The following is a 26,023-nucleotide window of genomic DNA, read 5'->3' as shown; positions in this document are numbered from 1 at the left end:
GCTTGCCCGAGGTTCTACTTGATTGCCAAGGCGTCTTAACCTCGGCCTCGTAGCGGCAGCACTAGCAACAGAGCAGCAGCAGCGGCGGCGACGACGACGATGACGACGACGACGACGGCGGCGGCGGCGGCAGCAGCAGCCAGCCAGCCAGCCAACAATAGAACCGGCAGAGTCCGCGCGGACTCTTCGATTGAGTCTCTCGGAGACGCTCGAGACGTGGCCTATAAGAATTGCGCTCGGCACGACGCGGCCAACCTGCGTGCATAAAAATGCGGGGCGACGCCCCGGACCGAATAAAGAGGCGTCGTCGCGCGGTGAAAAAGGCCAATCCGGCCGAAAGAACAGCAGCCCGTTGGCCAATCGCGGCGCGCCGCCGCGACCCAAGGCGCCGACAGCCGCTCGTCGAGTCCGCGCGGACACGTCGTACACAATCTCTCTCTCTCTCTCTCTCTCTCTCTCTCTCTCTACCTGCCTTTATTATGCCTTTCTACGCGCTCCCTTCCCCCGCGCGATCCTTCGGTACGTACCGCGCGCGGTGTGTACGCGCGTGTACGTACGTGTGGACGTGGTGTAAGCGCGGTATACGCGGTCGAGGATATACCCCGGCGGCGAATGACGCGGGAGGAGGGGCGGAAGGGAGTATTCCCGTATTCTCTCGTTGGTCTCTTCGCGCTGTAAGCGCGGAAAGGAAGCCGTGCGCGAGAGACGGGAACGTTGTCGTCTTCCCCGACATCCTTCTCGTCTTCGTCGTCCTCGTCGCTTTGGTGGCGAGCGCGAGAAAAAACGTCCCTCGACGAAGCGGCGAGGAACGTCGTCCTCGTCGTGTTTCCCGTCCGCGACCAATTAATATACCGACGCCTCTCCTTTCCGGATCGTTTCTCGAAATTGTGGTTCGACGACGACAACGTCGTCGCCCCGCACCAGCCGGCGACCGAGTTGGAGGAACATGCGGTCGAGCGTGTAACGATCTCACCTTCCTCTCTCCCGCGCGCGCGCGCGAGAGAGAAAGAGATGTTACACGACGTTACGTTGTAATTCGTAATTCGCGGGAGGATCGGATGTCTACGCGCTACAGCGAGGAATAAAGTCTCGCTTTTCTCGTATCGCCTTGATCGCGGTGTAATACCGCCGGATGATTAAAGACCCGCTTTACCTCCTCCCCGACTAATACACGTGCATCATCCGCGGTGATGCGGAGCCGCGGCGCGGAATCCGATCTCATCGATCTAAGATTCTCGAGTGACCACCGATGATGATAGCGCGGTTGTTTCTCACGGAAATTAAATTACATTTGTTTTCAACTCTGTTCCGCCTCGCGAGTAAACACTCGCGATTATCGATCGGGAATTTTCGTAATTCAAATTTTTCCAGATTGCGCGCGTGCGCGCGAACAAATAGGATTATCACGAATCGAGAACGAAATTTGTCCTCGTTAGGCTCTTGGAGACGCTTGAAATCGGATTTAGGAAAGCTCGATTCACGTTCCCTGTCTCGAATCGAACGAAATTCGAATGATGTGTCGCCCCTCGAGGAAGAAGTGACGACGGCGATGCCACGAACGAGCTAAAAATTGCGAAATCCCCTTTTCAATTCGTCACGGATCACGATTACGATCTCGATAATGGCCCCTTCCCTTTCCACATCACGTGCAATTATGAAAATTTAATCGACGATATCGGGTACGCGCGGAGGTGGACCGAATGTTAAGCGATCAGATTTCTCGATGGGCGCGCGATAGGCAGTCACGCGTGTAATTACCGGCGCTCTCTTACGTATTACAGATGTTACGTGCCACGATGGTACCGCGTGGTACACGGCAATACGTCCTATTTCTGTAATTGGCTTCGATTATTCGATAAATTAACGAGAAGTTCGTAAAAAAGAGGAACAAATAAAATTTGCAGTAGTGAAATGATGCAATTCATTAATTTCTAATTTACTTCATAATTTCCATAAATTTTCTAATATTACGTTCTCTAATTATCGTGGATAATTATTTATCACTTATTTTATGATGTTTACCTATCAAAAGAGTGTTCTGCGTTAATTCTAAGCATTAAGCCGTGTTCACTTTTGTTCCGCTATCGCCATAGTGAGAATTCCGACGGGCCCTAGCGGTCTTATGAATTAGCAAAATTATCTGGCAATCGATAATTTTATCGCCAAGACTCGGAGGTCCAGATCCACGTGGAAAGACAAAGGAAAAGGGATACATAACTTTATTGTTTTTCTTTTTTTTTCATACAACCGTTTGGTTATTAGAACGATTAAACATACCTCACATATATAGTAAGTTATCATAATCACGCATCACATTAATTTAGTTGTTATTCTCATATTAAGAGAATATGCGTCGTAAAGATATATAAAATGATTCGAATTTATTATCTCAAGCAATCAAATTTTAAAAAATTATCTGTACGAAGCATATTTGCGATACAATTTTGCCTGAAACATATAATGCCGCTGCTTTTGATAAAACATATCTTCACACATGGAAAAATTTGTTAAAGTATCTAAAGATGTAGCTAGACAAAAAATCTTACAGAAATTTTATTACATATATTAAAATAGGTATATAATTAAAAGAATATCAAAACTTTTTGCAACATTGCTCATCCAGCTTGAGTATCTTACTTTAATTATTTTTATTATATTATATCATTTAAGAATAATAATAATATTAATGCATAAATAGATCAACAAGAAATTATTTTCAAATCTGTATTTCATTAAATTTTTTAATACTTCAACAAAATTGTTATTTCCATGTACGAATGTTGCAACTAAAAGAAAAAAAACGATCTATTAAATTCGACCAATTTCTCTTCCTACAATCATTCCAAAGTCACAGCAATAGTGGAATTTGGAATAACCAACATAATGGAAAAAAGAGTAACTAGAAGAAAAAAAAACATTTTAATGTAAACAGAAATATTCTAGAACTAGCAAGTGCACAGATGTAAAAATTATAAATAAATGGGTGTGCAATTAACAATTTTTTTATACTTATGTATATACAGGATATTCATATTTCTCTAGTGGAAATTGCAATCTGAATTTTCTGTAAATGTTAATTTTTTATGCAATTGATGTCAACTTTCCCCGATATTGACACTCGATGGAAAATTCAATTTTAAGAGAAATCCTATACTTATTATTTTACTATAAACTTAACCCGGAGAGAAGTTCTATCAAAAGTGTGATTCTATAAAAGCAGATATTGATATGAGCATAGATAATACGTAGATACATTTGCACCGTGCTAATCAGTCAGAAACATATGCGTTCTCTCTTCATTAATAGAGAAATTTTTTTTCTTCTTTTTACGGAATTGTCCATGCGAGATCGAATTACTCCTTGTCGATTCTCTCGGGACAACAGTCATCTTCTATTTCTTGATTTCACTTAAATTTCCTTTAATTTAATAGCGTAAGTCAGAGTATGATATTATGTCCTCCCGCTGAAACTATTATTTCGGCGGACGATCCTGATCCGCGAAATATTTGGTGGCGTTCGGGAAACGCAATGGGTCTGGAAAATCAGGCGTGCCGTATCGACACGGATTTAAACAATCCCTGATCGCTTGACCAAACGCACGTCGTACAGCAGGGTCCGCCGCGACAGCCACAGCAGCACCCTCGACCTCCTCGACGCCGGCACGACCGACCCCTTCTCTAACTAGCCGTTCCATAGATGCTGCTATTGTTGAATGATGATTCGGTGTAGGACTAACTAATAATCGCGGTTTCTGCTGTTCAATTAGCTTACGACGTTTACTCGGTAAACCACCTAAATATGCGTCGCTAAATGTCGTTACGCCGCTATTTGGCGTTACACCTTGCATCTGCAACTGTCTACGTTGTCTCACACCGTCACGAGCGATAATTGGCACCCAATCCTAAAAAACAATATATCTTCCTATTAATATACACATATTACTAAAAGGCGATATTATACTGAATTATCTCTGAATAAATGCTAAAAAATTTCTACAGAATTTTTTAAATATTAATATTTAAGAATTCTAATTACTAGATACAATAAAGATTTTTCTTTTTATATTTATGTTAACATACTGAAGGTAAAGCTTCGTGGCCAGGGAACGTTTCAGGAATTTCTTCTCGATCCTCAGGTATCGAGCTTTCGCGTGCCGATTGTTGTTGTTGCTGTTGCTGTTGTTGTTGTTGTTGCTGCTGTTGTTGCTGCTGCTGCTGCTGTTGCTCCAGAGTTTCAGTTTCCATCGGCTATACACATTTAGATTATTAATATTATTATTATTATATATTATTTTACAACAATAAAGTAATGAATAGAAAATAGAGTTAATTACCTCATCTTCCGATTGTGTTTGTGTAGATTGGCGAGTCGAGGCCGAGGATACCGATGATGGTTGGGACGATGCGTCCCTATACACTAAAAGCGGTATGATCTCCGAATCCGGAGGTTGTGGTACGCATAAAAAGTAAGTACGAAGATGAGTAATAAATCCGTTTAGTACCCATTGAAGAAGAGCGGGATTACCACCGTCCATCAAGTCACGCTAATAAAAAGGCAACCAAATCACATTAGTAGGACATATGTAAATTTCTCTTTCGCATTCTTGTATTAGGTTTAGGAAAATCGAGTCTAACCATAAAACGTGTCGCGATCGCCTCCAATCCAGTTTGGCCGCCACGTAACGAGTATCGAAGTACTGTACAGATTTGACTGCACATATTAATTAGAATGTTTAGTATGTCCTGGCCGAATCTCGCATCGTCGACTCCTATAAATTCAATGCATATACTCGGTCTATTGATTTTAAGATGTATACAATATGTAGAATTGAGATACTAACCGGTGTCGTACAAGATTCTAAGTATATCTCTTGCGTGACGCGCGATTAACGATTCGATGGTCGCGCAAATATCAATCCGAGATCCACTCCTGCTGTTAGTGTCTTCCTCAGATGCTAGAAGATTTTGAATATGAGGTCGTAGTTGAGAAAGTAAACGTTCGGTTGCTTGCTCTTGAATGGCTTCCGGCGATGAGGCGCTTGAGAACGTGTATCCTAGGAACTCTTCTAACGGTCTCCGAAGCCGGGCAATGGGCTCCCATTGACCAAGACGTACTCTGATCAATCCATCCAGAGTCATAGATTGTGCCTATGTAATATGAATTTTTCTTAATATCATGATAATTTCATGTATGTCACATAGGCATAGCACTGTAATAATAAAATTACCAGCAATACGAAAAGATCGACGAGAAAATTCTCCTCTCTGCCGGATTCGTGTGACGTGAAGAGATCCATAGATAGACCCCCACCCTCAAATAGATCAGCCAACGTAGGAGCATTTCCAATTGAGCTAATTACCAAAAAAGTCAAACAATTAGTGTTATGTTTATATTTAACTCTTTGATTCTTTAATTGTAATTTAACACACCTATCACTCAAGAATCCTACGTGTATGTTGTTACCAAGCATTTGCATTATGTTCCCAAGACTTTCCATCAAAGGAGCTGCAACAGGATCAATGTCAATATCGAAATGAATATTTCAATCTCCATCAGTATTTTAAATTCAATTACCATTACTGTTGATAGTGATGTTAGGTTGCGATTGACCACTCGTTGACTGACGTAATATTTGTTGCAATAAATTCACGAGGGCATTATTAGTAACCGATTCTGCATTCGTCGCCGATGTTGAGTTTGTAGAAGTGGCACTGCTGGATGTAGTCGAAGTCGTCGCTAGAAAATATTTTGCAAATTGTAGAAATGCGTATTTATAAAGAAAAATTTTTATCCTCATGTATGTACCAGTTTGATTCGTTTGATTCTGAGCGTCCGCTGTAGCTGTTGATGAAGTGCGCGTTGTTTGCGAAGAAGTTGTCACACCAGTTGCAGTGCTGGACGTAGTATTCGGAGAGCGATAGACATGGTGCGAGTTGCATGGAAGGTAAGGATCAAAATCAAGACCTAGTCCGATGCTCATGCCAATTCCTCCCATTGGATGAGGATGGTGATGGAACACATGCGGCCGTGACGTACTTCGAGTTTGTGTGGCAGTCGTAGGATGAGTACCAGTATTGCTCCTATATTTCAAAATTATTTAATATTAAATGCGAGTATTCTCTTTAGAGAGTAACTTAAAATATCATTACAAAATAATTTGATAACGTTGTAAAAATACAATATCATCGATGATATATCGACAATGTTATACCGTGCTTGAGTGCTTTGACCGGCATTTGTACTACTACTGTCCATCGATGAAGAGATGCCCTGTTGCGCTCCTGCAGTAGTAGCGGGAGGATTTCTCGTGCTTATAGTCGTGGTAGTGATACCGCTATGCACCATGTGTCCGGCAACGGCTTGCATAAAGTTTCGCATGAAATACGGCGGCGGTGGCGTGCCGAACGGAAATACGTTTGTTCTGCCTGCAAAATAAAAAAAAATATCAAATAGATAAACATTTCTCTTATCAACGAGTAACATATGGCAACGTTAACTTACGAGCGTTGTTGTTGTTTTCATTGCCTGACGTGTTCTGTTCATTGTTCGATCCAGCATCGATGTTGCTCTCGGAACTAACTTCCATCAGTACCTCAACATTGTTTGGCAAATTGAATACTGTATCTAGAAAAATGACGTGTATTCTAGTAAACTGTCTAGCAGTTTGTAGAATTGTAATACTGCGTTATGTAATGAAACATACCAAAAGGCGATTGGCCTTGATCTTGTTGCGACCGTTCTGCCTGTGCCGAATTATCGCCGGATTCTCGCTCTTGATTACCCTCCTCGGTAGTAGCGCGCGACGAGGTTGCCGATTCAGCGTTGTTCGATTGTGCCTGATTACCAGATTCTGCCGTCTCATCGTTACTGTTGTTATTATTAGTGCTACGACCATTCAAACTGATATGAGCCTGTGAAAAAGAAAGGAATGTCGAGACAATATGCATGACAATATGCATGACGTCTTATGCATTTTTAATCAATATGCTCACCTCCACCTGGATCGGTATACCAGGTTGCAAAATAGCCGAGTGTTGCACTATTATTGGTCGACACCGCAAGTTTCTAGGTGGTGCTTGACTCATATCAATTATAATATCGCTTAGCGCGTGATAGCTGTGCGACATAAAGTGCAGAATTTCACTGACTCCGTCGACTATTCTCTGACTTTCCTCTACAGTGTTCGGTCCGGACTGAATAATGATTAGTCACATTAGTAAAGCGGAACTTTCAATGTGTTTCAATGCAGAGCTCACTTATCAACTTACTCCGGGCGGTAACAAAGGATCGAGAAGCGTGAGCATGCAATAACGCTCCAAGTATGGTCTCAACCGATCTTGAGTGTTACACAGTCTTTGCAATAATTCTGCCATTTGCGGAGGTCGCGGGAGACTAAAAGACAAATACTTAACAATAACATATATATCTGCATTGGTTAATTAACTCATGAAATGTCTAAAAGTGATATATACTCCTGCTGCTGAGCTCGTCTGCTTTGGCCAGCATTGTTACTAGATGTTGTTTCAGCATCCGCAGCCGCTTGTTGTTGCGATTGCGATTGCGATTGCGGCTGCGGCTGCGATTGCGATTGCGGCTGCGGCTGCGATTGCGGCTGCGGCTGCGATTGCGATTGTGTCTGCGATTGGGACTGCGATTGTGGTGGTTGCGCATCACTCTGATGCTCGTTCGCATCGCTCGAAGTTCTCGCGTTTCCACCGTTATAACTGCTTCCTAAATATTGCCGAATAGCCGAAAAAAAGAGACAACCCATTTTGTAATTATGTAAAATTACGTTAAGGCGTAAAATTACATATTAAAGCAGACTCAAATGTACGAACCTCTAAACAATGTAACCGCGCGCGCTCCAGCAGCTGACAACGCAGCAGTGATGGCGGCTGCAGCTGCTTCGGCAAGTCTAGCACCATCGTCTCTAGAAACGTCGTTGTTCCTAAACAATTATAAAAACGTTGTCGCGCCATGCAAGAGGAACCGCGACCTAAATGCCTTATTCAACTCACTCGTTTTGTTCAATCTCTGATTCTTGCGGTTGCTGAGATTGCTGCTGCTGCTGCTGCGCCATCGACTGGTTGACCTCCGAGGGCGGATGTAGAGGAGGAGCGTTTGGATCATCCAATCGATCGAGCACCTCGTTCACACGATCGAGCATTCGACCGGCATGACTCAACCGAGTACCCGACAGACTGTTGCTCAACTGAGGTATACCTGTAGTATAATGATCAAAACGCGATGCGTTAACGAGAGAAGAGCGCGAGCAGAGAAAAAAAAAACCTGCTGAATATTACCGTGACCTTCAACAATCTCAGCTGGCACAGACATGGCACCCAGGTACATTGCGTTTCCATGCATCTGGGTTCTTGTGACCCGATAGTGCGGCCTCTGCGAGCTCTGCCACCCTTGCCTCTGTCCCTGCGTCTGCCCACCATCGTTCCCATGTTGGCCAGGTTGGGGCGGCGCGCGTTGCACCAGGTGTATAACTTTTCCATTGACATCTAAGGGATCATGATCGTGTTAATGCATGCTTGTCGCGCTTGGTGCAAGTTGTAGCAAGTTATATTTATAAAAAATAAATATGTGCAATATACATGTACCATAATCATTTAATTTCTTTTCGTCTTGAAGCACTCGTCCGCAATAAATCAACCTCTGCGAATCGGCTGGTACCGCGACGGACTCTGCTATGTGTTCTTTAAAGCCGCGTACCGTGATTTGCTTTAGGGGAGAGAGAATATGCAGAGATACATTATATAATTAAACAAATAGATCCATGGGTAGTGAGATTTACTCGGCGTACGGAAAAAAGTCGTATGATTCTCGATTGTCTCCAGATGTTTTTGAGGCACATCTACAAACTCTCGTGTCGATCGCCGCGGTAAATCACGACGATCGACACGTGATCACGAGGATCGAATGGGGCCGGAGAGGGGGGGGGAGCAACTTACGTCGTCTTCCAGGGAGAAGACGTGATTCTGCGAATCCAAGGTCTTGACTGTTAGGTCGATCATCTTCGCGTGAGCGTGGCACGTGGATGTGGATTCGGAGCTCCGAAACTTGGAGGAACTTGGAGATATCGTCGGGCGGCGGCGACACGTGGTGAGACGGTACCAAAGATATCCGGGGATATCTACTTACGGTGAGCCTGAGGCGCCCCTGTCACGACGCTGCTCCAGTCGTTGCGGCTCCTCCTGCTGCTCGTTCGTAAGTTCGTAACCGACGAGAAAAAGGAGAGAGAGAAAAAGAGAGAGAAAGAGAGAGAGGGGAATCGGAAATCGGAACGTGAACGAATAATCGAACGGAGCAAAACAATGGTTCACCGATCCGCGATTCACTGCGCTCACTGCGCACTCGCTCGCTCGTCCGTCACGTTCCTGCGTTCGACCCTTGTCGCGAAAATCATAACGTCGCAGCACAAGGAGGTGGTGCAGGGAGGAGGACGCTGGAGGACGCGACGAACGTTACCCAGAATGCCGTTGAGTTCTCATCAGCGACGCGGTAAGCGCCGACAACACGTGGCGGCGATAGTCCCTAAAGCTCCGGGAAGCGGCTCAAATCAGCGTTACCGTATGCCGCGTGCGTCGAGGATTGGCGAACCGACCGATGGATGACGCGAGAGTGCGCAAATTTTAATTGTATATTCTTTGCTTCTATTCTGGTAGAAAATGAGCTCGATTGCAAAGTCATTTCTCTTCTTTTCAATAAAATAAAATTAAATTTTTTATTACTTTAAGATAGATTAAAGAATTTGTAATAGATGTGAAACGAATACTTTAGTTTTGTAAAAAGTTGACTAAAAAAGCGCACTTCTAATGTCTATCTTACAATATATTTTCAAGAAAAAGATTTTTCAAATTAAACGTCAAGATCTATAAAATTTCAAATCCGTTCAAGGATGCACGCACAAACGGAATGGTTCGAAATTAATTTTTTTTTTAAATTTTGTTCCTCTTTGTCGTTATAGGAAATAAGTCAGATGTCTGAGAAGAGTTAAATTGGCGATATAATTAAGAGTTACATGATAACACAACAATAATTTATTCTACCAAAAAAGACCATTTCATTTTCATAAAAGAACTACAATAGTTTTAAGCGTAGCAGTCTGTTATTTGCCAAGTGCAGCATATGGCATCTTTTGTATTGGAGAGTATAATTTTGGTACGAGAGAGCGAAGATACCCTCATCATAAGAATGTAATAAAATAATTACTATGTAGTTTAATTTATTAATTTAACGGTCGCAATAAATTAATAGGTAGCCAAATCTGTCGAAAACATTTCTTATTTATATATTTATATATTTTATTTATAATATATTTCTAAATGTTAAAAAACGACAGACCTTGCTCGGTTTCTACGATAGACAATAAAAATAGATCGAGTATGTTTAACATCGGATAGTGAAGATCAGGTAAACAAGAAATTAAGAGCAGTTGCTATATTTTTCTTTTCTCTCTAATTCACGCAATTATCCATTTTTTACTATTAATTTCCGTTTCTTTCTACGTGATCTTCAGATTTCGCGCTTTATGCTTTATTTATCTTCTCTATGATTATAATTTTTACTGACTACAATCTGCTATTAGATTACATCGACGAGCTGCACAAAACCCGAACTTAATGTGGATGCAGCCGGCGCCAGCCGCGAGTGTTTTGCTCTCACCGGGGTGTTCGTCAGAAGAATGTTAATAGTGTTTTGATATCATGTGTGCACACAGGAAGTGACGGGTACTACGGCCTATACCGCGCGACGTGGAGGCCTCCCCGGGGTCCGACGCGTCGACGGGCGCCCCGATGCGTCGACCCGCGACGCCCGACCGGCCGGTCTTCCCTCCGGTCCCCGCCGCGCGTGGCGAGAGCATGGCGCGGCCCCCGGAGGGTCCGGTACAAGAAAACAAGATCCCGCAAGAGCGATGGAAGTGAAAAGTTCGGGGCCGAGATTATTCGGCCGTGGTCGCGGCAGAAAGGCACGAGGATGGGCGCCGGCTTTAAATCCCCATCGTAAACATACGCTCTCAGAGGCTCTCAACGTCGTCGCCTGGGGTACCTCGACGACGGGTATGTAGTATTTTCAAGTAATAATCTTCTCAATTACTCCATAGATAACGTTAAAAGATTTGAAGAGTGCTAATTTGAACGTTAGACTTTAATTAATGAATTACTTAATTGTAATCATGATACAGGCTTGCCATAAAATTGGTATAAAATACCTACATTTGAATGTAGAAATAATGCAAAGTTAATTTAAACAAAAAGTTTCATTATTATTATTATTTCTCATAGATCAATGTTGTGTTTCTATAGATGGTAATTGTGAAGCAAAACTCCGATTTTTCTAGGGATACTAAAGACCAATAGTTAGATCTACGAAGTAAGAACTAATCATGTTTAATCGCAACAGGCCTAGTTGCTTTGCCGACTTGAACTCGCACAATGTAAACCTCTAGAGAACGAAAGTTCGAATAAAACAAATGTTTTCAACGTGATTTAATTTAGAAGAGAAGAAAAGCTGGCCAAACTCGCGGCTTTACGTCTAGATTTAGATCGTCAGGACGTGTTTAACTTAATCTTCCCTCGTACAGCTTCTTTTACCCCTTTCGCGGTCAACCACGCGGTACGGCGCCGCGCGTAAACTGAACGAATGAGAAGGAAAGAAAAAGAAAGAGAAAAATAGAGAAAAAAGAAAGGCCAGATGCCAGAAGCATGAAAAAGCGAAGACAAACATTTCTTTTATGGAATATAATTCGGATTTGATTGCAACTTGCGAAGAGAAGTTGGTGTATATAACTCTGCCTTTGGTAAAAGAGAAAATTGGTAGAATCATTATTTTTACTTTTTAGTTTTTCGAAAGTTTACATTAATTTCTTGCCAAATGTAAGATAAAAAAAAAGTCCTGTGTGAACGTGTGATGAAAACTGCGCAAAGATGCGATAATTCAAAATAAAGCTGAAACATTCAATTAAGGATTTTGAATAAAAGTATATATTTACGCAAGATTAAATCGCGCTTTATTTATCGCGTTTGCATTCTTACTCACCTTTTTCATTTCTTATGTACGACTAAATTAAGTATTATTTCTTAAAAAAAAAATAATAATAATAAATGAAAGAGAAAGAGAAAAAATGTGGAGTCCAAAAAGAACGGATTATCCCGCAGAGAACAATGAGCCTACTGATCGATGAAATTAGAAATAAGAAATTCGGTAGCCCCCAAACCATGGGTAAACTGATCTTCACGCTGAGCGTCCTCATCGCCCACTCCACGCACACCAGGCGATTATCTCCCAATATCTCAATGCAGCATGTAAAACGTCTATCGCGTATACTCGTGGCGCGATGTCCGGCACCGCTACCTTCCTCGCTCCGCTTCCACTCTCTGCTCTCTTCTCTCTCTCTCTCTCTCTCTCTCTCTCTCTCTCTTTCTGCTTCTTTCCTCCATCGTTTCTTTTTTCTCGATAAGAAAAGGAGGAGTTTGCCTGCATACCTCGAAGCTATGCGGTACACAGATGCAGGCAGAGCGCCGGAGAGAAACGATGTACTTATACGGACGCCGATAGCCAAGAGAGAGAAAAAGGAGAGAGGGTAAAGTATATTAAGATTTATTTTATTTCGCGGTAATAACTTTAAGTACGTGACATTATTTGCAGGTCGTAATTTAAAATATATGCCGTTAAAATTGGCAAGCTGAGTAAGCCATGTAAACAGTCTGCAAGAATTTTGTGCATTTTTATATTGTATTATATATTACACTGTTAAATTCGTAGTGTCGAATTTCATTCAATTTAAATTATTTTTAATCATACCTATAAGTTGTCATTGCTCCTACTCAATATCAGTAACTTAAAACGATCGAGTTGAACGATTTAATTTGAAAACTGTTAAATTTGACTCAAATTTATTTATACTTACCAGGTGTTTAACTTTGAAATTAAGCACTTCAACCACAAAAATGGGTCGATTAGATGAGGTTGTTCAAAAGAACTGCTTGTTTTGTGTTAAAGTGATAAATTTTGACGCACGTGGAAGTTAAAAGTAACAAAGATGTTATTCAACTCCAGGAATTGATTTAAATTTCTTAAATATTTAACAGTGCATTCAATCATATTTCAAACACGAGGCGGGCACGTGAATTGAAAGATCGGTTACAGTTTAGTATTTTGAACTCCACTAAGGTCATTAAACAGAGAGAGAAAGAGAGCTGGCGAAAGAGGCGAGAGCGCGTGACGCGGCGCGGCCGAGGGCGGCTGGCGCGGCGACGGCGGCGGTGGCGGCCGTGTGTGCGTTGGCGCCAGGCCGCATTCTCGCATTCGTTAAACCGAGGCACGGAGTTAGGTCCCTCCGTCTCATACCTCGTACCTTATGCCTCGTGCCCTGCCTTGCTCTCTGTCTTGTCTTGCCTTCCCTCGCCTTGTCTTGCTTTGTTTTGCCTGTCTCTCCCGGCTTGTTGGGACTTCCTTTTTTTTTCTTCCTTGCTCCCGTATTACTCTCTGCCTGCAGCGAATAATAGCGACAACAGCAAGGATAAAGAGAAAGTTTCTCTCTCTCTCTCTCTCTCTCTCTCTCTCTCTCTCTCTCTCTCTTGCTCTGTCTCAATCGCCCTCGCACCTCTGCCTTGACGGAGAAATAAATAAAATTGTCGGAATTCGTCGGATCTCAGCTGGAGAATGTACGCGAAAAATTGAGGCTATATGTTTTCCGTCGCATTGTCTACAGTTTGATGACCTTTTGTGCCGGGAGAGAGATTAGGCGAATTGTAGGCGCCAGTATACAGATAGATGTTACGGAGAGCCAATGTAGAATAGCTTAAAGAGGATAAAAGGCGAGTCGCGGTGGCGCCGTGCTCGAGAATTTGCACGACATACCTCTGGCGAGTTACAGCACATAAATGGGTACGTAAATCATGCGCGTAAACAGCCCCACGTTATATAGATAGAGGCGTTTACTCGGATGACAAGCGACCCGTGAAGCGCCGCCGCCGCCGCATCGGCGAGCTCATTAAGTAATCGATATTATTTTACGATGAACAGAGAAACCCTTGATAGAACACTTACGATCTCGACACGGACACGCGTACTCCCGGGGATCGTTCTCCTTACGATGGTTAACGAACGTCAAGTTGGGATTTATCTCTTCAATTTGTTACGTGGGCGCCAGGTTTTTCTAGCGACCCTTTACATTTTAATAAAAAAGTCCCGATACAAAACACCCCGTTTCGACCACGCCGAATGCCGATGACACGTTTCAAAATAATTTTGATACTCGTGACAATTAAAACTTAAAAAGCCGAGATAAATCTTTCGGTATCTGAGATATACATATATTGGGGGTTATACATATATATTATTGTTTCAGACACAACAAATAAGAAGCGAAAAGAAAAGGTGTCGCGACGAGAGCTACCGGGCTACCTGAGAGATACTTGACGTCGTAAATCTCGTCGAAACGCTTTCGGGCGCAAGAGACAGGAACATTCGAAGTCGACTTCTTTCCTCTGTCCTTAAGAATTGCCAATGATAAATCGACCGAGCCTAAACCTAAGGAGCCTAACGACCACAACAGCTGTTCCTCGGCTGGTCCCATCGAATTGATCCATCCACTCCAAAAAAATTCGTGCGTCTCGCACGAATCTAGAACTTGGCTTCCAAAAACGCAAACACGAGTAAATAAAATTGCAACTTGGTTTCACTTTCAAAATTCCTTAAAAGCTTCCTTCAAAAACTTTCTGACGTGTAAATTAATTTAATCGAACTTAGTTGACAATTCCCTCTATAATGTACAATGGATTTTTAGATTCATTTTAGCTTGTGGCTAGATAAAGAGAGGAAACATGGTCGCCATGAAAAGAGGAAGAAAGCGCAATGGAGGGCGAGCGGGAAAGAGAGCGCGAAAGAAGCATCTATATATTTTCTTTCATGTCGTGCACCGTGCGAAGCAGTTAAGTAAAGGTCACAAGTTGAGCAATCTGTCCGTTTATCGGTGCAAACAACATTCGCTTGGCGTGAGTGCGCCGCAACGGACGGCGAAGGAGAGGTTGATGAATCTTCCGCACCGGAGTTTGTCTTTTTTCTTCCTTTGGAGCGATCAAAACTTCCGGGAATAATTGGATAAACGTAAAAAGAGGTGAAAAAGTTTGCCTACCGGGGACTAATAAGGGACTCGAGTAAGCGTGGTAGTCACGGGGCGAGGGAGTAAGGAACGTACTGTGGGAGGAGGAGGAGGAGGAGAAGGAGGAGTGCGAGGTGAACAACAACGAGAAGGCGGGGAAGCAGAGGTACGAGAATATGCATAGTATTGGGGTGTGGTGGTAAGGTGCAGGGGGAGAGCAGCTGTTGAAGCGGAGCAGAGCCGGGCCGGGCTGGACCGTTGGCGAGTGAGGAGCGCGCGGCAGCGCCGGTAGAAAAAGAAGATGAGGCCGTCGTCGTCGGTGTACGCGCGTAACGTACGACGGAGGGGGTCGTAAGAAGAGTGAAGAAGAGCCCGGAGGGAGTTCGTCCCACGGTGGATACCGACGCGACGACTCGGTTGCTCGCGACTATAAGTAAGTCTCGCGCGGCGCGCCGCGACTTAATGCCGTCGTCGCGTCCGTGGCGCCAAGAAGAAGGTCCGTTGGCCACCGTTGGACGATAAACCTCCTTCTCTCCGGTGCGTCCCCGCGACTACGAAGAAGAGGAGCGAGAGAACGAGAGAAAGGGAGAGAGAGAGAAAGAGGGAGGCGCGGTGAACTTATATTCCGTAGGATAGTGTGGATCGGCGACAGTGCAGATAACACGTGGCTGTCAGTCGCTGCTCCGCTACTGTGTCGGTGTCGGTTCGCCACCAGTGATTAAAGAGAGAGAGAGAGAGAGAGAGAGAGAGAGAGAGAGAGAGCGCGCGCAACTGCTCCGGATTTCTTTTTCGCTGTGCCATGAAACATTGTGCCAACGTTCGCATCTTCCTTGACGAGGGACAGTCTTAACGGGGCTAGAGGGTAAGAGTCGTAACGTCGTGTGTACATAGTGTACCGCGAGTGACAAGGAGAACATTCTTCTCGGTGGTGATCGCGCAGGGGTGGTGATTCCACCGCTTTTCGCGAACCGTCATCCTTTTCTTTCTGTTTCTGATCACCCGCAAGAGATCAATCATCGGTAATCGCACTTTACGATAATCGGTGCTTCCGCTTCCGCGTGCCAAGTGACAGCATGTCCGGCATTCTCTACACGCTGCTGGGCCTCGCGGCCATTCATTGCGCCGTACGCCGCGAGATCAGCCCGTGCACCTGTCGACAGGAGGAGTTTTCCAGTTCCGTTAGCAATCAAGCGGCGGTGGCGGCGACGGTGGCTGCGACGGTAGCCGCGTCTAATCCCGGGGTCGCCAACGCGAACAACAATGCCGGCGGTGGTAGTCATCACGTAGGAGAGCGTATCGAGGTGGTGTGCGAGAAGATGAAGTCATTCGATCAACTGGCCGAGGCACTTAGCGGCAAGTTTACTCCCGAGCAGCAGATCACCCTGCGGGTAACGCGGTCGAATCTGCGGGACATATCGCGCCACGACTTCAAGGAGCTGCGTATGTCCATCACCCGACTCGAGTTGAATCACGATTATCTTGGGTAAGTGCGACAGACAAACGTGATTCGTGACGGAGAATGATCCGTCGGTTAACTCCGTTGCCAGAGTTCAAAAAATTCCCGATGCATACGATGAGCGATGATCTTGACCGGTAAGATTATGTGCCCGAGTGCCGAAGTCTTCGGCGAAGACGTAAAGAATCGTGCGATAATGACACGATTTATCAGTTCACGGCTACTACAATTCGCTGCGTATACGCTGCAGTGTCGTGTAGAGATAACTCCGAAGCGGTTTCGGAGATCATCTATTCCTCGGACGCGGTAAACATTAAGTAAGCAACTTTTATCTCATCAGCATTCTTTCGTTGTACGTCAGCTAGATTATTTTTTTGTTGGGATCCGTTAAAGACTCGATTAATTCGGTATTGATTGGTATAGGGCTTGAAAGATCTGACACGAACGCCGCGATTACAGGCCTTTTTACAGAAAATTTCATGGAAAATTTCATGGATTGAAGAGTCGCTTAAAAAATACGGGGTGAAAATCGAATTACTACGCGGTGGTCCGTCATCCGCGTACCCCGTTGCGTATGCTTCATCTGAAGTGTGCCACACACGTCGATACGGGCGACCAGTATCTTTGCAAAAGGTCATCGTCTGCTATTGCGGACATTGAATGGAAGCATTTGTATATGTATAACAAAGAAGCGATCTTAATTCCCACAACGAGTATTTGCGCGGCGCCATTGCGTACACGTTTGAATCGACGCGACGCGACGCTTCGATTTTCGTCAGGATGGGTAAGTCACCATGGACGACGGATCATTACTTACAGCTGATCATCAGTTTGATTGTTAATCCCTCAGACGCTTTATAATACAATAATTGAGTCACACCTGTAGGTTGTTCCCGATTACATTTGTCAGTTTCCCTGTACGGTTTCGCCTAATACTATTAAGTAACAATCAAACAGGTTTTATTGTTTATTAAGAAACTATTAGGTAACGAATGGAAAACAGACATGACAATCAGCGAAAACAGGATATCGTGATGGATATTATTACATGTCGGTTTTTTGACATTTAGTCGTTGGTCTGGTTGTGAATAATGAGGACTGAATATTTGTAAAATATACATTCAATAAATAAAATGAACAAAGATTTACAAGTTAAAATTACAAATTAAAGTGTCTTTGCATCGATTTTTCGTTTTCGTGCACAGAATTCTCGCCGGGGAGAAAGAACCTTGTAAAAAGAGAAGATTTTTTTCGAAAAATCTTAAATATTATCGAGATGAAACGAAATGCTGAAGGTATACAAATAGTTCAAGTCCAGTTCGAAGAAACTTGTACCAAGTATAATATTATACATATTTTTCTTCTCCAAATTCTTCTGTTTAAGAACATAAATAGATACCTAAATTGTATGACTTGATCTATTTGTATTTTTAACGCTTACGAGTATTCTTCGTCTCGTAACTTTAAATAAATCCAATTAAGAGCTCCGCGCTAATAGATCCACTTGTCTGGTATACCTGAACTCAATGTTACGTACGGTACATTGAGTAAGTATGAGCATATATGTACGTATGTACGTATGTGATAAAGAATTATTCCCCGAAGTATAAGTTATCATATGGATTGTGACGATGTAATCGCCACAGTTTTATCACGCAGATGAGTGAAGAAAAACGATAAATCGTCACAATATAACTCGACATTACAATGAATTCGATTTAGTAGCAGCCTCTCGGCTGAGGCGGCTGCGAATTTTCCAGTTTGGCTCGTGTTCCGTATTATTCGTCTTTTTACAGTGTAATGCCCGCAGTGGCCGTCGTCCTTTACGAGATCCACACAAAGGACGAGCTATCCAGTCTTCCTTGATTATCCTTCTGCGCGTATCTCGCATTGAAATTGAGAAAAAAAAAAGACGACGGTCCTTGAGGACCGTACGTCTCTTTAGGAGCGCTAAGTATCCTCGCGAGACAGCGGAAGAAGGGACGGGGCGTAAGAATGAAATCTTAATCATGCCTGACCTCTTCGCGCGAGTTATCGCGGGAAGCTGTGTGTGTTTACCGTCGTGGAATAATTAAATAACGAGTCGCAGTGAGCCAACACTAAGTGTATAATCTAACGATAACGTCTGGCGCGTCGTTACTTTTTCAGGGCCCTCATTGGCTCGGCTCGTTGCTCCGATCGCGTATTACTACAGAAATGATAAACAACGTTGCGAGTTGTAGTAGAAGAAAATATGAAATATACTAACGAGTCTTCATAGTGCTAATCAAAAGAGAAAAAAAGCAGATCTTTAGAAAAATAAGCGTGACGAGCGCGGAAACGCCACGCTCGCATGATTACCGTATGTCGTCTATCGTTTTCCTGAAGTCAAGGCCCCATGAACAAGCATGATATGATTTGCAGGGTCGTGGACGGCGACGTTTTCGCCGGTCTGGGTCGTACGCAGTATTTGAGTCTCGCGGACAATGAAATACCGACGATACCAAAGCACATTTTGTCACATCTGTCATTGCTACGAACTTTGGATCTCAGCAGGAATCGGATAAGCCGCATCGATTTGGATGACTTCAAGGTGAGTGATTCGGGATTCGATTATCGTCAGAGTTCGCGCGTACTGAAAAAGTGAGATTTAGAATAGCAAAATAAAGAATCCCGCCTCTAGCCAGCCACGTGAATGAATTTTTTTTTTCGCGCCAGGAAGATCTCGTTCTTGCATTTCAAATCGCACAAGGAGAAGCGCACAAACTCTCAATTATTATTACGATTAAAGAGCAAATGTTAAGATTCTAAGAGACGCTCTTAAAAATGAAAGAAAATTTGAACAGTCAATAGAGAGAAGAGGATAGATATCGAATTCATCGTATGAGGTCGCGATTTAATGGTTTTTTTTTTTTTTTTTTTTTTCGTTTCAGTACAATCCGATGCTTCAGCACTTGGCCATGGCCGGAAACGCGATCTCTGAGATGACCCCCGGTTCGCTGCCGCCTCTGGTGAAGCATCTGCATGTTGGCAGAAATCGTCTGAACAGTCTAAATCATACTCTAAGGTAACATCGCGACTCGTACCTTGTCTCATAAATTAGTTTAGATCGCAAAATTCGAGTGGGCGAATTTTAGAAAGATTATAAACTAATAACGTCGTTGACACTAAAGACACAATTTTCATTAATTATCTTTGAGACTCGCGTTAGAAACCGCGGCATCTCGCCTATCCTGTTTACTTATCGTTTAGACACTACGTCTCTTATCTAATTCATTCTGTTTATCATTGAACAACCAAGCTGCGATGTATGCAAATCGCTGACTAAACCAAATTCCCTGCGTTGGACTATTGAACAGCGTCGACCTTAAAAATCATAGAATCGTAGAATAATCCCGAGAATTTGCGACGCTACGAAGTTTCGCTCACGGCGACGAACCGCAATACACGTATAGCGCAGGATTTCAAGCAACCGCGATTTTTAAGCCACGTGCCCGATTCGTTTTGCCTTGCAGAGATTTGAATCAACTCGAGTGGTTGCTCATTAATTCTAACGAGCTCACGTCACTCGACGGCGAGCTACCGTCGTCCGGCCACAATCTCAAAATGCTTTACGCCGTGGATAACAAGTTGACGCATCTTCCGGCCGAGTTCCGATACCTTCACCGTCTGGAGAATCTCTTCCTCCAGCAGAACAAGATCCGAAATCTCGACGGCACTCTGCAGAAAGCCAGACGCCTAAAATTCCTGGAGCTCTCATATAACGAATTGCAAGAGGTATTTAATTCGCCACGTCTACGTCATGCGAAAAAAATTTTCCTTAAGCTTCGACTTCGATCGTATACATGTACATATATCCAATTTCGTAGAAATAAGCAAAAACGAGCGCGTTGCATATAATAATACGTTTGCTAAACGCGAGAACAAAATTTTTCTTTCCGAAATGCAGCGAGAGTGTGTTCGTTACGCCGAATAAATACGGGTGGTACGGTATTCTCGATTAGGTAAAGAGATTTCGCGGGGAATCTAAAAGTGAGAAAATAAATCTGCACGGAATTGCGGACTCGCGGCGTGCACCATCAGGCGAGTGCATTCGGAGCGCACGTGCTCTCGAATATTACGCTTTAACGCGCGCTTTAACGGCGGGGGAGTCGGAGGAGGCAAAAGCGCGCCGTACATTGAGCCAATTACCGCGACGTAACGTAATTATTGCCGCCTTCCGCCTGACGGAAGGATCTCGAGTCAGCACACTCGAACGAAACGGATGTATCTCGTCGTGTCTGCGCGCCTCTCTCGTCCAAATTGGGTGACGCGTCATTTTCGAAGGGCATTAATTAGGGTGCGCGTGTTACATTATGAACAGTAGAGATTCAACAGACGCCTAAATTGTGCCTCTTTAGCTGAACGCGGACGATTTCATAGAGGCAGAGATGTTGGAGGACCTCGAGCTCGGGCACAACTCCATCAAGTCTCTCGGCGGCGTGGACAGCGATGGGAACTGGAGTAGCGCCCTTTATCCCCTCAGGTCACTGAAGTGCCTGAACTTGACGTACAACGAGCTCCGCGAGTTCTCCCTGGTTTCCCTGCGTGGTCTGCGCGAGCTCAAGTTGCTCGATCTGTCGAACAACCGGATCGCGAGACTGCACAGAGGAAGGCCGTCCTCCGAGGTAGGTAACTACGTCATCCGATGTGTTCATCGTCCGACTCGTCTTGCACGTCTAATCTATTCTGCGTGATTTGGTGCGCAGAATTTGGTGGATGAGGAGGGCGAGGAGATCGCGGGTAGTACTATCCAGGACTTGCGGCTTCAGCATAACGAGCTGCGTAGCCTGGACGGCTCTCTGTTTTTGGGCATGAAGGAGCTGCAGAAGCTCAATCTCAGCCACAACGCGCTAGGCCCCACAATCGGGCCGCGCGACCTGCGCGGTCTCGACGGGCTACGCGTGCTCGACATCTCGCATAATCAACTCACTACCCTCGAGGACACATCGGAGGTAAGTGTCCAAAGTTGTTTCCTTTCTCTCTGTTCTCTCGACGTCCGATATAATCGTGTAACCGTAAATGTGACTTACGATCGTGACTCAGACGTGGCTGCCGTCCCTGGAGGAATTAAACGCGTCGCATAATCGCCTGGTCACGCTCTCCGGCCGAGATTTTCGCGGTTTCCCGGTACTCTGCGGGGCCGACGTCAGCATGAATCAAATACGTACTCTCATGCCGGAGCTGGTTGCCAATACACGATGCACGATTCACGGAGTCCCCGACGTGCTACGTATATACCTTCAAGGTGAGTTTATATTAGATACACGTATATTCTCTCTTTCTTACAAGGGGTCTCTCTTCGCAGCCTTTTAGTATCATATTTAACGCTGTCGCATACGCACGTATCTCTATTCACGCGTACATGTGATTGTTTATAATAACAATAAAATTATATAATAGCAGCAAATAGAAATTTAGAATTTAAATATCACGCTATTTAAAAAACCATTATATCGACCTATAAAGAACAAATAACGTGAGAGAAAATGATCCGTCTTTTTTTTTTCGAACAGGCCAGATTATGATATCACTCGATAAAATAATTCTCAACTAAACTCGATAGGGAGTGACAAAACATTGGCAAATTTAATTTTGGTGTAACATAATCGCTTAGGTGAGAGAGGGAGGGACCGATATGCGCAATGTTGTCTATTATATCAGGCCGGTACACGAGAGATTCGTCACAGACGAATGGTAATCGAGTTAACAGCCGTAAACGAGACTTTGATTCCCATAGAAGAATCTCCGCTCGGCAAGACGACTATTCGTATCGCAGCGGATTCTAACGTCTCGCAAGCAAATTTAATTCAATTTAATAATCTACAGATATTTATGCTTCAATGTAATAAATATCTTTAAAGATATTCATTATAATTCTACAAAATTTAACAATACAGTCATTTTTTCCGCTAATATTTCGCATTTCTCTTTCGACAGACTAGAGGCTCTTTGGTATTATTTGGCAATAATTAAAAGATTAAATTCAATTAGGCCATTAGAGTATTAATTAATCAAAGAGGGTAGAACGATGCGTGGCGCCAGTGACATCGCATAATTAATAAACACCGCTCGTAAGGTCCAGCGTGACAAACAAACAGAGCGAGGGAAGCGAGCGAGGAGAGAAAAAGCGAGAGAAGGGTACAAGAGAGAAGAGAGCGCGAGGAGGACGGAAAATAAATTACTCGTTGATAATCGGCTGGCTCTGTTCGGCTCCCGAGGCGTATATTATTTGTTACAACGGTTACATTTCTCGCGATAACCCCCGCTGCGGCGCCATCTCGAATTATTTATTATATACCGGCGTCTGTTCGTTGAGCTTTGTTATTGTTAATATATCGTTTCTCTCTCTCTCTCTCTCTCTCTCTCTCTCTTTCGTAGCCATGCTATGCGTGCCCAATCCCGTTATCTCCCGACTGGTCTCGGCTCCCATTTGACACTCTCTTTCCCTTCTGCATCGGAATTTCGTCACGTCCGGGAAATTCGTGGGACCTGTGACGAAAATGCCGACAAAAAATTTGGGAGAGCCGCCGCCGCCGGCCGCGAACGTGGCGGCCGCTATTATAACGATTATAATATTACAGTTAGGCGAAACTAATTTTGTTATCACAGCTGGCGCCACATCATCATTAATCACGCGTATTTTTACGATAACTTTTTTATATGATAATTTACGATCAAAATAATGCGGCTCTCTCTCGAATTTAGGGCTGAGATACAGTGAAAGTGTACAAGAGCACACGATACCGAGAACGAAAAATCAATTCACATGCGTGTTTCTTGTCGCCTCGTATCTTATTGTTGCTCCACTTAATCGTGTATCACGCGGCGAGCCCTTACACTCACGCGCACACGCGTGCTTTGTTATTCCGCAGATAATCCCGTGCTGTGCGACGCCGGCCTGGCCGACTTGACCGTCGCGCTCGAGGTAAATCACGCCAAGGTTTACGGGGTCGGTAGTAATTGCCCAACCACGACAACGTCCGCGCCGACGACGACGTCGACGACGCCGTCAACGACGACGACGACGACGACGACGACGACGACGACAACAACGACAACGCCGACGCCGATGCCAATGCCGACGACCGAGATGACGTCGGCGCTACCGTCAGTACCGCTACCGCCGACGCTTCTGCTGGCCGCCGCGGCGGCCGCGTCCGGGGGCAACGTGTCCTTCGCCGCCACCCTCGAGTAACCGCTTTGGCATCGCCGCGGTGCGTGCTGGCCCTATAAGAATAATTGCGCGAGCACCACATCAAGCAGGTCCGGTAAAGATCCGACGAAGGAAGAAAGGAAGGAAGAAAGGAAGGAAGGAAGGAAGGAAGGAAGGAAGGAAGGAAGGAAAAAAGAAGAGAGAAATTCGCGCGAAAGTTTGTCGTCTTGAATGAGAACGGCAAGAAAGGCGCGAAGACCAAAGTACGATCGTTCGAAACGACACGCCGTCTCCGTGGACACCCCATTGATAGTGCGCATCGCGTGTATGTACATACTTCGTGCAACGTAATGCAACATAACGGGCTCGACGATCTTCCCGAGCGATTTCGAACGGGGAGACGGTGTGTTTGTGTGTCTGTCTCCGCGCATAAATAGAAAAGTGATTTTACGCGAGCGGCGAATCTCTCCACAAGTCGCCGAGAGAGAAGCACCTTCTTTAGTCGTAGCAAGTCCCGAGATAGACCCGCACAGCCGCGATTATGTATACTTAGGAGAATCTTGCGCGTCTCGTTGGATATTCGGGCTGCACGAGGACCGCCCGTTCATCCAATATCTTGAAATAATTCAAGATCTAGGATTCATATTATAATTATTACGTCGTCAATAAGAAACGAATTAATGCGGAATTGTACTGCGTACGAACAAATTATATTCACTTTTCCATTCAGCAACAGACGAGGTCTTACATGCCCTTGCATTGTACATAGTTTCCACCGACAGAAAGTTTACGTAGAAGTAAGTAAGTAAGCCGTCTAAAAAGTTTTCGTCTAGTAGAGCGCAAAGTAGAGAATGATGGATATGGAACGTATCCATGAAATTAGAAATCGTACCGATTGACGATTCTTATGTATATACGTTTGGCATCAAGACAAGATTCAATCGCGTGTTTAATATAATAACAAAGCAATATATAATATATATATTGAATATCATTATATTTTGAAAATGCGCATCGCGTAGAGCATCTCGAGCGTCTCGAGCCCGCAGCGGAAATGCGTTAATCATCCTTTTTTCTGATAAATTTCCAACGTATCACGAAACGATGATATGAATGAAGGAAAACAGCAACGTTTTTACAACGTGATAATTCGCGGAAGACTTCAATCTTCAATCGTTTCTCGATGGTCATGTATATGCAAATGAATTCCCGGCGGGTCAATGAAGCAAATAAAATCTGTTAACTTTATGCCGTTGGCACAGGCAGATTGGCAGTGGGCGATCAATTGACTCCTTCGTTAACTCGTGCCAATAGGGACGAATTGTTATCAGCGTGCTTCCACGCATACATAATTGGATCGGCCCGTTTATCATCCGCGCACGATGTTCGGTTATTTCGTGCGCGCGTAAATAATATTCCGATGTGGCGTAAAAACATTTGTTTCCACAAAAAATTCGGAAAGAAACACTACGTGTTTTTCTCCGAATCAAAACTATTTCAAATTACGTTAAATGTGGAATAAATATAAAAATTTGTAAGATCCGTAAAAAGAAGTGTATAAATGGTGTTATTCTGAGATTATTAGATCTATTAAGACGGGCGTGATTAATGTTTCTTGATTTTTTACACAATTTGCGCACACACACACATACAAACAAACACACACACACACACACACACACACACACACACACAAAATTGTAAAAGGCAGCCAAGCACGACTGCTAGCTTAATTTTAGCTAGAACTTTCAGAATCAAAATAATTTATCTTTATTAAGTATTTCAATGAAAGTAACTTTGCGTCGTGGAGAGACATCGTGAGAATGAAATAAATGTTTAAGTATTACAACGAGCAAATGTAATATCTATTTAATAAGTATGCGTATATGAAATACCACCGGAGATGATCACAGGCGCAGATTAATTAATGTAAGATTCAAATATCGTACTGATTTTACTTGTAAGTGAATTTCTCGCTATGTCCGCAAAGATGACGCAACGTTACGTGTACGTAGGTACCATTTATATATACATATGTATATGTACATATATATACTTATAAAAAGACAAAACAGAGACCTGTTTATATAATTTTAGCGACTAAGTTATTATTTATCCGCACTGTGATTTGCGATTTGCTCTTTTATGACTTTTATGACAAAATAAAAATAAAAATTGAAGAAAAAAAACTAAAAAACCTAACGTTGTAATGATGATGCACACATATAACTAAATAAAATCAACATTTAAACAGCGACGTGTTATATACTACATATCT

General features: G+C 43.7%; 2 protein-coding genes across 4 annotated transcripts; one reads left to right on the top strand and one right to left on the bottom strand.

Annotated features, from left to right (window-relative positions):
• Nucleotides 1-2,202: 2,202 nt before the first annotated feature.
• Nucleotides 2,203-9,488, bottom strand: LOC105835695 (large proline-rich protein bag6-B). 3 transcript variants are annotated; one of them, XM_012679182.3, is made up of 20 exons: nt 8,961-9,487; nt 8,610-8,730; nt 8,304-8,510; nt 8,019-8,223; nt 7,839-7,948; nt 7,473-7,731; nt 7,269-7,392; nt 6,993-7,193; nt 6,704-6,911; nt 6,502-6,624; nt 6,212-6,425; nt 5,806-6,080; nt 5,575-5,736; nt 5,430-5,505; nt 5,228-5,351; nt 4,841-5,147; nt 4,635-4,768; nt 4,334-4,543; nt 4,080-4,247; nt 2,203-3,901 (listed from the first exon to the last, which is right to left on the bottom strand). In XM_012679182.3, exons 1-20 carry the CDS (start codon nt 9,021-9,023, stop codon nt 3,473-3,475), a joined length of 3,720 nt encoding a protein of 1,239 aa, XP_012534636.2. In that variant the 5' UTR covers nt 9,024-9,487; the 3' UTR covers nt 2,203-3,472. The 3 variants fall into 3 exon arrangements, with proteins under 3 accessions (XP_012534636.2, XP_012534637.2, XP_012534639.2); XM_012679183.3 differs by having other exon boundaries at nt 3,473-3,901; nt 8,310-8,510; nt 8,961-9,488; XM_012679185.3 differs by having other exon boundaries at nt 3,473-3,901; nt 7,839-7,930.
• Nucleotides 9,489-12,508: 3,020 nt separating this feature from the next.
• On the top strand, nt 12,509-25,942 carry LOC105835696 (protein artichoke). Its single transcript, XM_012679186.3, has 9 exons — nt 12,509-12,592; nt 14,363-16,598; nt 18,975-19,143; nt 19,484-19,617; nt 20,066-20,327; nt 20,951-21,217; nt 21,299-21,544; nt 21,636-21,837; nt 23,465-25,942. Exons 2-9 carry the CDS (start codon nt 16,189-16,191, stop codon nt 23,785-23,787), a joined length of 2,013 nt encoding a protein of 670 aa, XP_012534640.1. The 5' UTR covers nt 12,509-12,592; nt 14,363-16,188; the 3' UTR covers nt 23,788-25,942.
• Nucleotides 25,943-26,023: the final 81 nt, after the last annotated feature.

The sequence above is a fragment of the Monomorium pharaonis genome, chromosome 11 (genome assembly GCF_013373865.1).
Source record: "Monomorium pharaonis isolate MP-MQ-018 chromosome 11, ASM1337386v2, whole genome shotgun sequence".
NCBI lineage: Eukaryota > Metazoa > Arthropoda > Insecta > Hymenoptera > Formicidae > Monomorium > Monomorium pharaonis.
Note: the sequence above shows the minus strand (reverse complement) of the source record. Positions and strands in the feature narration are given on the sequence as shown.